Source organism: Saccopteryx leptura, chromosome 2 (assembly GCF_036850995.1).
Source record: "Saccopteryx leptura isolate mSacLep1 chromosome 2, mSacLep1_pri_phased_curated, whole genome shotgun sequence".
Taxonomy (NCBI): Eukaryota; Metazoa; Chordata; class Mammalia; order Chiroptera; family Emballonuridae; genus Saccopteryx; species Saccopteryx leptura.
Window position 1 is genome coordinate 79,201,853 of NC_089504.1, and position 14,943 is coordinate 79,216,795.

The 14,943-nt window shown below is 41.7% G+C and overlaps 1 protein-coding gene across 5 annotated transcripts in view; it reads left to right on the forward strand.

Annotated features, from left to right (window-relative positions):
• Positions 1-14,943, forward strand: part of ADAMTSL1 (ADAMTS like 1) — a 1,002,857-nt gene that overhangs the window by 919,080 nt on the left and 68,834 nt on the right. For all 5 annotated transcript variants that reach the window (XM_066368243.1, XM_066368245.1, XM_066368244.1 and 2 more), the window contains 2 exons: positions 6,274-6,453; positions 10,291-10,425. In XM_066368243.1, the coding sequence (XP_066224340.1) occupies positions 6,274-6,453; positions 10,291-10,425 (315 nt within the window). The remainder of the gene's footprint in view (positions 1-6,273; positions 6,454-10,290; positions 10,426-14,943) is intronic.

Sequence of the window (14,943 nt, forward strand, 5' to 3'; positions counted from 1 at the left end):
GTTGATGTGTTATATATATAACGCTTTTTTTTTTTTTTTGCTTAATCCCTTCACTTTCTTTCATCCAGCCCCTCAAACTTCATCCCCTCTGACAGCTGTCAGTCTGTTCCATAGCTTTTTGCACATGTAAAATGCAGCCTCACAGATTCTACTCAACCCTTAAACATAAAAAGCATTCACCAATGAGTATGATGAAGCTTTTTTTTTTTTGAAAAATGATATAATGTATTGTACCACACCTCCATACCTGAAGTGTTCAGAAAACTGAGTAGAAGATAAAAGGTTGAGGGAGAAGGGAGTGTTTCTATCATTGTGAATAGAATGGGCAAAAGGGCCTGAGGTAGAAAGAGCATGCTACATCTGAAGGAGTAAAATGTGGCTGGTGGAGCTGCAATATATACAACAGAAAAGAAAATGTCATAACATGTGGCATAGAGGTGGGGGAGAGTATGCAGGAGCTAGATCTTAAATGCTCTCACAGATTATGCTACAATTTGGGATTTTATCCCAAGAACAAGGAAAGCTTTTAAAGGACTTAAGAGATAAAATTGTGAGGACTAGTGATGCAGAAATACCTAGTGGAGGAGTTAATGATGGGAAGTATATTTGGGTAAGCTAGAATCTGGTAACAAATAGACCCCCAAATGTATAATGATTCAAACACAATAGAAGTATATATTTGCCGAGAGTTCAAAGAGTATTCCTGATCAGTGAGAGAGGATGTACCCACAGTCATTCAGAGTCACAGAATGCTGGTGGCTCTGTTATGTTGAATACATGCTCTGAGGTCTCCCTGGTAGTTATCTTATTCTGTCAACCAGAAGAGGGGAAAACAAAGTAAGAGGATGGTTAGGAAGGTTTCTAAGGGCCACACCCGGAAGTAGCACACACTACCTTTCAGATTCCCTCCAAGTCACAGGGCCACTCACAACAACAAGGGATGTTAGGCAGTGGAGCCTCGCTGGATAGAGGAAAGCAGTTCTGTGAACAGCTAGCAGTGACAACACAGTATGAAGAAATGTGGAAGGCGAAAAATCTCCTTTCCATACATCAATTGTTTTTCAGAATTGTCAAGGCTGACATTCAAGTTATTGTATCCTTTCCTCTGCTTGCACCAGGCCATCAAACTTGCCACATCAAGATGGACCCTTCTGTGGATGCCTACCTTGAGATGGTGACAAGCTGTCATGGTACAAGCCACCTTCCAAACATAACAAGTAGTCTAGTTAACAAGAATATCCTGTCTGGGTTTAAAAAAAGAATATTATAACATCACCCTACCTGGCAGCTCAGTGGAGATTAAAGGCACTAATCCTCATAATCATATCAAATTACAACTCATTTTGGCCAGACTCATTTATTGATTCTGTCAAGCAATAAGGAGGGCATTGTATTGTGGATAAGATATGCCACAGAGGGGAAAAATAAAGGTGGGTTCTTTTTATTTCCCTTTTTAGACACAAATCATCCCTAGGGAGCCCACATGGTGAAGCCTAACCAAGTAACTTGTCAGCAGCATAGTTGTGGATTTTGTTCTTTTGTTGAGTCTATTTTCTGTCATTTTTCAGACATTTTTATCTGTAGAATATGCTGTCACATCACAACAGGCTAAAAAAAAAAAATCTCCCCTAATGTGACCAAGCTCCTCAACAAGAAGAGAGCTAACAAAGCCGGCACATGTGGATTCGAGAAACCTCCATCCTAACAATACCTTGCTATTACAATTACAGCAGGAAGGTTGATTCTGCAAGTAGAAAGTATTTAAGGCTTTGATGCCAGAAATAATAGTCCAGCAATTCAGATGTCCCTCAGAGTCAGCTTGATATAATGGCAGGTAGTATTGCGTACAGCAGCGCCTCAAATGATGACACTTCATTCAACATTGTTTCGTTATGGTGTTGATGAGATGCCATAGATGCCATAGGAACTTCTCTTGTTTATATCAATTAATCAATTGGTTGGGTTACACCTTTTTTATCTTAAAGTCTCAGAATCTATGGACGATGTTAAGTGAGGACATTATACTTGTTAGGATGGGGATTTGTGGCATCAAATGTATGAGTTTGGATCCCCACCCCAATCAGATGTAGGTCACTGATTGGCTGAAGGACTGGGTGAGGGTGGGGAGACAGGTGCTTTGTCCCCGTATAATCATTCAGTGATCCAAGCTAATGTAACTTAAGGCAGATTACTTAGTTTCCTTGAGTCCTACTTTTCTCATGTGCAAAATAGGATTAATAAAAGTCCTCATAGGATCACTGTGAAAGCATGATGATGTTTAGAAAATATTTGGCTTATATTAAATGTATCCCTCTGCCATGTTCAGGATATTTTTGCATAGCCCCAACCCCGACGCACTCCTTATGTTCAGGTGTTCTGCACGTCAGTATTAAGCATGTGCACGTGGAACATTTTCAACGGACTCTGGGCACATGCGAGACCTAGTGGAGTTTTCTAAAACATCACTGCCATCTCCTGAGAGACAAAGAAAAAGAGCTTTATAATGCCTCACTTATTTTTCCTCTGCCCTTATTCCAACTATATTTGTAATTTGTCAGAGCCAGGCATGGAAGGCTGGCTGTCATTTCAAAGGATCTTTTGGGTGCCACTCTCTGTCTAAGGCTGCATTCTCAGACAGAAAGCTCCCAAAATGTGGCTCTGGCAGCGACACCTTCCATCGGCAAGCTCATGATGCAGCACCTGCCTGAGTAAGCCTGAGTGACGGGTTTGCTAATAAATATATTACAGTGATTGCCACATAATTTCTCTTCACTTGACACTACTGTCACTTCTATAGCTCCAGTTTTACAGAGACTGGAGATTGCTTCCCTCTACCCTTTGCCTTCTCTCCCACAAACCTGAGAAATTCAATAAAGAGACCCAATTTTATGAGGACATGAAGCAAAGAGTGAGGAGGAAAACAGAAGAAGCTTATACCACTTCCTGGGGAAGTGCAAAGGGGCCCCCAGGTCTCTCTCCATCCTGGGCTTCTCTCTCCCTCCTTCTCTTTCTCACCATCTCCCTTCTCATTTTCTCTCCCCTCCTGCCTCTCTCAGCCTCTCTTGGCCTCTCTCAGCCTCTCTTGGCCTCTCTCAGCCTCTGCCTCTGGCTGCCCTGAGGAAGCTCGGGTCCTAACCAGAGAAGGGCATGTTGGTGAGCCACAGGGCACCTTGCTACAGGAACTTTCCATGTTACACAGAGAGAGCCCCACAGTTGTTGGCCATGGAAACACAGCCCACAGCTCATCCGCATGATGGCAGTCACAGAAAGAGAATGTTCACTCCCGCGTTCACTTAGTCATCGTTCTTTTGTGGGTGGAACTGAAGGCCCATTTCATCCGGTCCTTACTCTGCCCCTGCCCCCAAGCCTCCTTGGTTCCCGTCAGGGGTTCTGTCCATGCTGCCACAGCCCTCCTCAAAGGAAGGTGCCCCCTTCAGTGCCACAGGTGAGCTGTTTATTGTAGAAGATGATTGCTAGGACCTCATTTTTTCCTGAGAAGAGAAATGACTAGGGAAGTTTTCTCCAACTTACTTTTCAAGGGCTTTCTCCTGAATACTGTGCATTTTTTAAAATATGTAAACACTGAGCTCAGGCTCCAAAATCCACACTGGCATGGCAGGGCATCATGATGCTCTTGCTCTCCCTAGTGGTGCTGCAGTGAAAATCCAGCTTTCCTGCCTCTCACCTGCATCTTTTACCCAGGTGTATTCAGAGACGATGCCAGCCTGGCCCCTCTCATGTACTGGGGTATCAAATATCAGCATGTGTGCCTCCCCTGATGCCTCAGGGGCACTGTATCTGTCTCCTCTCTCTCAACAGCCCTCCTCCTTCTATCCAGCATGTAAGTCCCTAGGGATTCACACTGAATTATGGGTAATATGAATAAAAGAGAAGACCAGGGAGTCACTCCTGTGTTCCCCATAACAGGGACAAAGGGCTTACAGATTGGCCAAACACTTTGGCTACTTATCTTGGCTACCTCTCTAGGCCTGGAAAAGCACACCTGAGGCAGCAGAGCAGCCGGGACACCCGTGAGTTCAGACGAGGCCGCTCATTGTTGGTGAGGGCTTGTGAGACACTTCGCCACCCTGCCTCATTTCCTCCACTGGGAGCTCAGAGAGCAGGTGTACCAGGGCTATCATGAGGGCTCTTCAGTGGGTATCATAGAGTAGGCTGCAGGTAAATTTTGTTCATCGGATTCAAGGACAAATAACAAAGTGCACAGGTAACTGGTAACTCTTTGAAGGTGTCTGCATCCTAAACTGGAGGCTCCCATGAAGGGCAAAATCTAGCCCCAACTTGGAAAGCACAGGACGAACGGTCTGGCTCCGTGGCTGTTCCTGGGTTGGCCCTGTTTACCAAGATTGGACATTCTAAATATACCCTGAATATATGGCCAGGAATTCTATGAGCAAACTTTGTGAGCTGGGTCAGCAGGCTAGGGGTGCAAGGGATGGAGCTATCTGTTCCCTGGAGATCTGTGAATTAATGCCACAGACTTTCTGTCTCCCATCTGATTCAGAGCTCAACTTGCTCGAGAGCCTCCTATGCAGACCATCTTACTAGGCTTGTGCCCAACTGGGGCCCGCTTATCGGCATGTCAACCACAAGGAAACTTCCTAAAGAATTAACACTGTCTCCTGGTCTTTGTCTACTCAGCTGCTATTTATTACAAAATAAATAGACTGGGCAGCTTAACAGATTCCTTCTCACAATTCTGGAGGCTGGGAATGTCTAAATCAAAGTGCTGATCCATTTAATTCCTGGTGAAAACTCTTCCTGGCTTGCAGACAGCTCTCTTCTCAGCCTGTCCTTACCTGGTAGAGGGTACTCACTCTCTGGTCTCTTCTTATACGGGCTCTAATGATCCCATCAAGAGGACCACCTTCCACCCATCTTGACCTCATCTAAACCAAAATACTTCCAAAGGCCCCACCTCGCAATGCATTACATTGAGAGTTAAGGCTTCAACATACCAGTTTGTGGGAACACAAGCACTCAGTCTATAACAGTAATCCCCAACCTTTTTTAGGCCATGGACTGGTTTAATGTCAGAAAATATTTTCACGGGCCAGCCTTTAGGGTGGGACAGATAAATGCACAAAATAAAATTATGCAACCGGCGTAAAAACTGTGGTATTTTTTAATATAACTGTCGAACTTACAAGACAAGCATCAAGAGTGAGTCTTAGATGGATGTAACAGAGGGAATCTGGTCATTTTTAAAAAATAAAACATCGTTCAGACTTAAATATAAATAAAATGGAAATCATGTAAGTTATTTATTCTTTCTCTGTGGACCAGTACCAAATGGCCCACGGACCAGTACCGGTCCACGGCCCGGGGGTTGGGGACCACTGGTCTATAATATCTCTAGAAGATATTATATTTTGGAAGATTCTGACTTCTAAAATCAGGTATGCAATCCCGATTCATGTGGACCCCTTCTCCCCAGCTTTTTCTCACTGACAGTAAACTTGGGCTACAGGGACAGCAGAGTACTTCCTTCTGGTCTTTGTCTGGGGTGCTCCTGATACCGTAGTTGCATGTTCTCTTGTTTTAAGAAAGTATATAGGCTTCAAAAACTACAGTGACACTTTCTACACATAGTCTCAGCTCTGGTGAGGATTTAGCAGCTTTCCTTTGTCTAGTTCATGACTGTATTAACATTTTGTGGCTTTTCACTTTTTATTGAAGTATAATATCTCTACAGAAAAGTGCCCGGTGCATATACCATAAAGGTGCCAAACTCATCAAACCAGCCCCCAGGTCCAAAAACAGAGCAATACCAGCAACCCAATCCTTTGTCCCTCTCTGTCACAGCACCTCTCGATTTGTCCCACCCTCTCAGAGGAACCATTACCCTGACCACCATAGACTGATGCCACCAGTTTTTATTTTTCACTTACAGAAAGGAAGTCATACAGCATATACTCTTCTGTGTCTGACTTTTTGTTTGTTTCGTGTACTTGTCAATCATTCATACTCCAAAGGTTTTCTCCAAAGAATCTCTGTATTCTCCTTCTACCTTGGAAGTACATACTTCCTCCTCTTTTAACTAGCCTCTTCTTCCTGCCCCAACAGTGTAAGTTTGAAAAGTCAAAAGCTCTCCAGACCACAGAGAGGTTCGAGGCATTATTTATTTTGGCCAGAGAAGGGAGCAGACACCCTGGCAGACGCTTCCTGCAGAGGGCCCGCCAAGAGCCTATCAATGTCCCCGGAGTCACCTGAATGTGTTTGGCTAATGAGTTTTTTTTTTTTTTTTCTTCCTAGGTGTGCCTGAAGCTGAAGTCACTTGGTTCAAGAATAAAAGCAAACTGGGCTCCTCTCACCATCTGCATGAGGGATCCTTGCTACTCACAGACGTGTCCTCCTCGGATCAGGGCCTGTACTCCTGCCGAGCGGCCAATGTGCATGGAGAGCTGACTGAGAACACACAGCTTCTGATCCTAGGTAAACCCTCGAGGCTGCCTGCCCCGGGTGGACCCCACTGGGGGTGACTGACTCACCAGCCGCCTCTTTTCCTTGATCCAATTAAACACATAAAGGTAAAATCAATATCCCTTTTCTTATTCCATCATAGGGACTCCCAATAGAAAGACTACAGACTCTGGGGCCAGGCAGACATCAGTTTGGACCCTGGCTTTACCACTAATTCACTTGTGTGAGTTTGGGCAGGTTACTTAACCTTGCTAAGTTTAGATGCTGGTCTCTGTGTGGAGACCTACAAAACAGGGATTGCCCAAATTGGTGGAGGAGGGAGGGGGGTGGGGGGAAGATGTCAAGTAGATATAACAAAAGCAAAGAAGTTATTCTTAGCTCCTGTTAAGCACACTTTGAGAATCACATGGGAACTATAGATTACACATTCCAGAAAAAAATCATACATGCAAAATTTTTCATGTAATTTAAGGAAATTCATAGTCTAGTTCACATGAAGTCTACACATGTGCCCTCCTGTCTTGGTCCATTCAGGCTGCTATAACAAATTACTACAAACTGGGTCACAACAGAAATTTATTTCTCACACTCTAGAAGCTAGAAATCCAGGATCAGGGTGCCAGCACGGACAGGTTCTGGTGAGGGCCCTCTTCCAGGTTGCAGACTTCCGGCTTCTTGTCCTCACTGGACAGAGGAGGAAGCCAACTCTCTGGGTTCTCTTTCATAAAGACCTAATCCCCTATGACATAATCACTCCCAAAGTCCCGACTATCTAATACTGTCACTTTGGAGGGGCTAGGATTTCACCATATGAATTTGAGGGGACACAGCATTCAGACTATTGTCCTCCCAAACATAAGAACCCCTGATTAGAGAGTCTGTCACAGCTCTTGGTATAAAATAGGTGTTTAAAAATAACAGCAATTCCTTGGGCACCATCCAACTCTTGCGGTTGGCCAGTGCTGGACTCAGACATGGCATAAGCTACAACCCTTTGTCCTGTGGACTAGGGACACTGTTTCTCTTCCCCACGGAGTCTAGGAGTTGATGGAATAGAATTTAAAAATCCTATTTTTGTCTTACTTTTTTTTAAAGGGAGGGTACAATTATTAAAGTACTTTCTCTTGGTAAAAAAGCTATTCTAAAAAAAAGGGGGGGTATGAAAAACCTGACTAATTATACACCATGACTTCCTTAGGGAAAAATAATTAAACCTTATACTTTATTTTTCACACCCCCAAATTGATGATGTACCAAAGCATGGGAACTCTAGCCCCTGCCAACTTGGGTTTCAGAGAGGCCCGTGTGAGTTTTCATCTCACCAGTGACTGCGTAAACCTCCAGTCATCTTAGGAAGTCACAGAAAATCAACTCAGTGAAGGATGTCATTTGTTCTGTGTTGGGTTTCATCGGCTGAGCCACTAGTCTAGAGCTGGGACCCCAGAGGCTGTTCCCCACACTGAGTTATGGTGCTCACTGTGTGTTTTTTCGCCCTAATAACCCTTCCTTGTTGCCTCTGCTAACAGAGAGGAAAGCCTAGGATATGTAGCTACTATTGTAGCTTTGCCAATGAAGTGTGTGTATTCTGGGATCCAGTTCTTACAGTATTCCAACCCTAATATGGTGTGACTGTAAACATGGAGCTTGAAATGCATAACAACATCTTCCCTTTTTAATCAAACATGATGAAAAAAAAAAAATCACTATTTAGACTTAAGTTTAATGCTTTTCTTGATCAGAGGTCTTAGTTTATTAATCAATGTTTGTTAACTTTATAGGTAGTTTATGAACATAGTGGTAGTATTAGTGTCTTCTTTCTTTTATCAGCCAAAGATGTGACTTAATTTTTAAATCAGGGATTTTGAGTATAAAGCTGAGGTTTTATGCCAAGTTCTGTGGTTTAACCTGTAGCATGCAGACTTGAAGTATAATGAGACAAAATTTTATTTATTTATTCATATATCCACTGGATGAATATTCACTAAGTGTTGCCTCTGTGTTCCATGTAGGATAAATATAAGAGGTAACCTTTGTCCTTGGAGAATTTACAGTTTCCCTAGGAAGATCAAATGGACATGCACTGATAAAGAAAAATATGATAGAAGCTGTGAGGACATTTGGCCCAAGGAGATGGGAGAGGGAACATAACCTAACCCTTTTCACTTTTAGTAAGTAAGCAAAGGTTTCCTGGGTTTTAATATTGTTAAAGAAATACTCAATTGTAATATTGGGGGATTGCAATTTCCCTCAATATTCAACATTTAATTTCAGTATTCTTAAGGGAATATTAAAGAGTATGAGAACAAAAGAGTCTAGGTATGAATAAACTGCTACCATCAATTCCTAAAACCATGGTGTTTCAGATTAGAAAGAAATCTCAGAAATAATGAGGTTTGTTCCATTTTATATATGAGGGAACTGAGTCTCAAAAGGATTAGGTTACTTGCCCAAGTTTGTGAATGACAGAGCCACAGCTCAACCTGAGGGTTCCAGAACCCAAACATGATGTTTTTACCCTACACCATATAAAAAAATATTTTAATTATTTATATATACAACATATAATGTCTTTGTAATTTTTAAATTACATATATAGAATCTATCAAGCTCATCATTGTTTTCTGTGCACAGTGGTCTTTTGCAGTCCAAGGCAGAGTAGGCAGAAGTATGTTTCTGCAGTAGACGCTGGCACCATCATGCCTAACAAGCACCTAACAAGGTGACAAGCACATAGTAGTCCCTCTCTAAAGACTTGAAATAACTATCAATTACAAGAACAACATTCCTGTTTCTCTTTCCACTCCAACAAGGTCTCTAGAGGAAAAGGTGGGGGTGGGCGCAGGAGTGTGAGTCGCAGGACAGGGGGAGGTGCCGGGGGGGGGGGGTGGGAAGGGGAGCAGGTGTCAGCTGCTTTTTCAGGAGACTCTGTGGTCGTCCCACCGCTAGATTCAGTAGGTGCTTGTCTCTTTATTTGTCCAGTGGAAATGACAACCAAGCCACTGTACTTCCCATTGTTGTCACTTTGGCTCTGATTAACTGAGAGACCCCTGATGACTTCAGCCCTGACCCCTTATTAGACTTTGTATAGCAAATCATCCCTATCCTGCTTATCTGTCCTATTGAGCATGAAAAATTCATACCACAAAGCAAATTAATTTATCAACTTCATATATGGATCTTTTTCATCTTAAAAAAAGCCATGCATAGATTCCTTTTTATTTTATTTTATTTTTTTTGTATTTATTATTTTGATTTTAAAGAGAGAAGAGAGAGAGAGGAACATTGATCTGCTCTGGTATGTGTTCTGACCAGGGATCGAACCAGCAACATCTTTGGGACAATGATCTAACCAACTGAGCTACCCAGCCAGGGCTAGGCTCCTTTTAAATAAGACTTCTGTGGTATATCCCTATCTGTTAAAACAATAATAAACTGCTTCCCTCTAAAGAATGTTATAAATGAAAACTATTTAGCATAGGACTTGACATTTAGTAAATTCTGAAAAAAATGTTGGCTTCTTAAAAGTGTCTTTATGGTATGACTTAATGTACCTCCACATTTATGGGGACCCAATGGTACTGTGAAATAAAGCAGTATTAGTAAGAAGTTCCTGAAATCTACATGCGTGATTCTTATTACTAACCTTATTGATTCAGGCATCAAATGTTAAGTTTGAAATTCAGACTCAATTTGATAGACACACCTTCTCTGTAGAAAAAATGATGTTAAAAGACAAGAGTAATGCCCATCTTACACACAGACACACTTATACATGTGCTCACCTCTCTTTCTCCCCTTAACACAGCCTTTAAGCTTTAACCTGCCTGATTCACCATCTGCTTCTCACAGATCCCCCCCAAGTCCCCACGCAGTTGGAAGATATCAGAGCCTTGCTTTCTGCCACTGGACCGAACCTTCCTTCAGTGCTGATGTCTCCTCTGGGAACACAGCTGGTCCTGGATCCTGGGAAATCCGCTCTCCTTGGTGAGTCCAACCCTCTGGAACATTAGGCAGAAATCCAGGACTGGACAGGATTTATGGATGGGTGACTGCTTGCAGGTGGGAAAGAGGCAGCAGTGGGGGGTGGCCAACAGGAAATCACTAAATTGCCTACAGAATCCAGACTCACCAGTGGAAACTTGGCTGACTTTCCATATGAGGTGAGAGCAGTTCTTAGTCTGGACTCTAGCTTGTCTAGATTCCAGCATGGCTCCTTTCTGAATCTTCTTGGGCTGATTCCACAGTCCAGATCTTCTAAATCAGATGGACTCACTGAATGATAAGAACAGCTCCTGTATCTCCTCTCTTCTTGCCAACCATACCCTGGTATTTGGTATTCCCCCATGACTTCCTCCCAACTAAACTAGAACTGTAATCAGCTTTCAAAGAGAAAGATGAAATATCAGCATCCCCCAAAAGCCAAATCATTCTATTTAAGTCAACCTTTCATAGATAGGGCCTAAACCCAACCCAGGCAGACTCCTTAAATCAAGTGTTTAAATAACTTCACCAGGTACAACTTCCCTCACATTGGGACCTTCACCAGGTTAATGCCCACAGGCTGGTGCCCTCTGGAAGTAGAGAGTTGTATAAGGAAACCTAAGTCCTGGGATATTCACACCTGAATCATGGAGATGCCAGATGGACCTCTGCATTCCCAACAAGACCTCTCAGATGATAACAGTGGGGGCGAAGAATTCTTCTGCCTTCAAAGGCCAAAAAAAACAGGTCTACAAAATGGAGAAAATCATCATGCTAACTTTCTGCAGTCCCAAATATTGGTAATGGCAGCAAATATTATTCCTTTGGCTCAATGTTAAAAGTTTCCTTACTCTTCTCCCCATCAACTAGCAAGGACAGGAAGCCATCTCCCCACCAACTAGCAAGGACAAGAGCCCAATGAGTTTCCAGTCATACTGTTGATGACTTACCAACCTGGCCATTGGATCTGGTATCTTTAGGATTATAGCACAGGAAGATCACCTTCAGAATTTATTATCATCTGACATTAGCAAGAATACTCATAGCATATAGGCTTATGGGAATAGATTTTATTTCTCTATTTCTGATCTGGATAAAAATAAGACACAGATATAGTGGCAAATAGCTCTATTCTGTTTCCCATAGCTTAGACAGATTTGCATTCAGTTTTTCCACATCATGTTGATCAGAATTTATTAAAGTTTCAAACTGCTTATTTTCTTTAGCTTATAAATGGTAAACTTACTCTAAGTTAAATATGTACATTGTAAATTTTTTTATCTTAGGCTCATCACTATAAGAAATTATCATAACTGTTCACCAGAGCCCAGTCACTAGTAGGGTGTATGGCAATTGTTTAAGTTCAATAACTCGGGTCACTCAGATGCCATTTAGCATGCTGGAAATGTTAACCTGCTAGTATTTTTCCATGAGAGCTTTACTTTCTTTCTCCTTTATTCTGGAATACTATTTTGTCTCAATGTATCCATGAGCAATAAGAATTTATTGTGCTTTATGCTGCTACATTTCATTGCTAGTTTATGGTGCTTTGTTACCTTAGACTGGTATTTAAATCTAAAGTTAAAAGACACCTTAATACACCAGTTCACATCCAGACTGCTCCATTGGAATGAGACAGTGAGTCAATATCTATAAAGTCCCTGAGTATAACAGCATGGGTAAAATGGACCCCAGTGTCACTGTCTCACCAGTACTATAGAACTAGGGGAGATCCATATGGAATTGTGGAAATGAATTAGATAATAATGTCAAGTTTCAGGACGCTGAGTAGTAAATCATTTTAAACAGACTAGGGCCTCACTGTGATGCTTTGAAGCTGAGCACAGAAAGATAGGTGGGACTCAAGTAGGCAGGAAGGAAGGGAAACAGGCAGTCTAGGTGAAGAAGATGCTCTCAGCCCAGAGGTGAAAATGTGTGGGATATGTATCAGGCGTCTGTTCAGGAACAACTATAAACCACCACCAATTTAAAACCAATGGCAGGCAGCCAAACTGGGTTAGAAACCAGGCCATCAAAAGAAGCAAGCCTCAGCTAAAGCTAGTCCACTCAGTTTTGGCTTGGACCCTCATCCCAAGATTTCTGATACACTCCTCCATCTCGAACCTCCCATCTATTGACTCATCGTGATCTCTTGATCCAGTTGCTTCCACCTGGACCAGCTCCTGTCTCTGGCTCCTCTTGGTGGCCTTTTTAAACCAGATGCTGTGTTTTGGTTACAAGAAATAGGTCAAGGAAATGATTGTGTATGTGTTTGCTGAGAATATTAAATGGTGTCAAATTGTGAAAGACCTTGATTATTAGACTAAAAAAGTAGATTTACTATGTGGGAAATGGGAACAAACCTTTACATGGTTTTCAAGTAGGAGAATGATGGAGTGAAAGTAATATATAAAGGAATTAGTCTGGCATTCTGTAAGAGTAGTTAAGAGTGGGAGAGATTTAATGAAGAAACCCTGTTTTGAGGGTAACATATTCTGGACAAGGATGGAAATAGGTGGCAAAGATACTGTTAGTCCCCCTGCTACATACAGCCAAGGCATCCCTGATCAATCATGACATTTCTTTCCACTTAGTCCAGGGACTACCTTGGAATTTAACATTCCAAGCATGGTGGCAGTTGGTATACAGGAGGAAAGCCATTTGCCACCCTGTTGTAGCCAGTAAATGGCGAGATTCTTGCATATATGTTTCTCTCATCTACAAGGTAGGTTGGCTGCAACAGATCCAGAGAACGTCACGGTTCTGTGGCACAGGGACAATAATTTATGGACCTTGATTCTCATGTTTTCATGGGGGGAAGGGAAGAAGAAAGATTTGGGGTTTTTTAAATCCATCTATCAGAGCTAACTCTTCTCCATTAAGTCTCATATGTTGAGATTCCCAGTAGATAATATAAGGTCTACCAGAAAGTTCTGTCCATTTTTGGAATAAAACAAAATACAAATTTTTCTTACCATCAATAAACTTTATTAAATAATATAATTGCCATTATTATTAATGATTCCTTGCCAGCGTGAGGGCAATTTGTATATCCCATTTTTGAAAAATGTTTTATCTTTTGATGCGAAAAATTGAACCAGTGCTTGTTTGATATCTTCTTCATTTTTGAATTTTTTGCCCTTCAAAAAATTTTGTAAGAACAAAAACAAGCAATAGTCAGAGGGTGCTAAGTCTGGTAAATATGGTGGATGTGACAGACATGCTTCTGTAGCATTTCTTCCTTGTTGAAATTTGTAAAAATTACAGTGGAGTAAATGAACTTTATCAGTAGCCATGGGTACACTATTGCTTCACACATATGACTAACGTGAATCAACTTTGTTTTAGTTAATTTGCTACGTCAGTATGTATACATTAAGTGATAAAAATAGAGAGGTACACATGTGCCAAATAAACATGTGCTTACGTGTCGAAACTTGTGATAGAAACGGACAGAACTTTCCGGTAGACCTTATACATCTATCCCAGAAATGATTATCTGTGTTGTCAGACACTCTGGCATTGATATCAATTCAAGCCACTGCTGCAACATTTTAGAAGGAAGGTTGATTGAGCAACACGTACATGGGCCCTCTGGGCCTCGCTTTCCATAACTGTAAACAAAGACTTAGGACTAATGGGCCCCTTGTTACTCTCACATTGTGCTGTGACAAAAATATGGAAAATGACCAGTGGAGGCTCAGCCATGCAGAGTAGACCCAAACTAACTGGATCTATTGTCCTAGGCAAGACAGGTGCTAATTTGTGTCCTTGTTTTACAGTTGTCCTTTCTGCAGGGAGGCCTAAACTGTGCCCATTCTTCTGGCGGGCAAGGCCCATGCCCCCGTCTTTAGTGGTCCAGGTCCAGGTCTGGCCGCAGGGCTCTATTTTGAGAACAACTGTAGCTCAGGCCCCACTGCAGTTCCTACACCTTTCTACAACCTTCTGTTATATATATATTTTAGAGCCACTGAGGCCCAAGGCTAATATTTCTCACAGTATCATTTATAGAGTATTAGCATGGATGTATTTTGAAAAATAACCTTTACTAGAGTTTTTATCATAAGAGCAATACATACCCATTGTAGAATAAGAATAGAAATAAAAAGAAGAAATGAAAATTATCTATAATTACCTAGCTTAGAGATAACCAGGGATGATATATTTTTCTAATGTTTAATATACATATTATACCTATCTTTTATCTAAAATGAACTCATACTCTATGTACTGCTTGTAACTTTTTTCACTGAATGATGTATAACAATCATCTTCTCATGCCTCTAAGTATTATTCTGTAGTTTTATTTTTGATGGCTGCGTTGGTGGGTGGTGCCATACCTCATTTAACCTATTCTCTAATGTTGAACTTTTAGTTTCCTTTTTCTACTCACTTTGGGCTTTTTCTTCTTTTACTAGCTCATTTAGGTATAAGGTTAGATTGTTTATTTGAAATTTTTCTTACTACTTGGCTGTGTCCCATAGATTTAAGGTTGTTGTGTGTTCATTTTGAGTTGTCTCA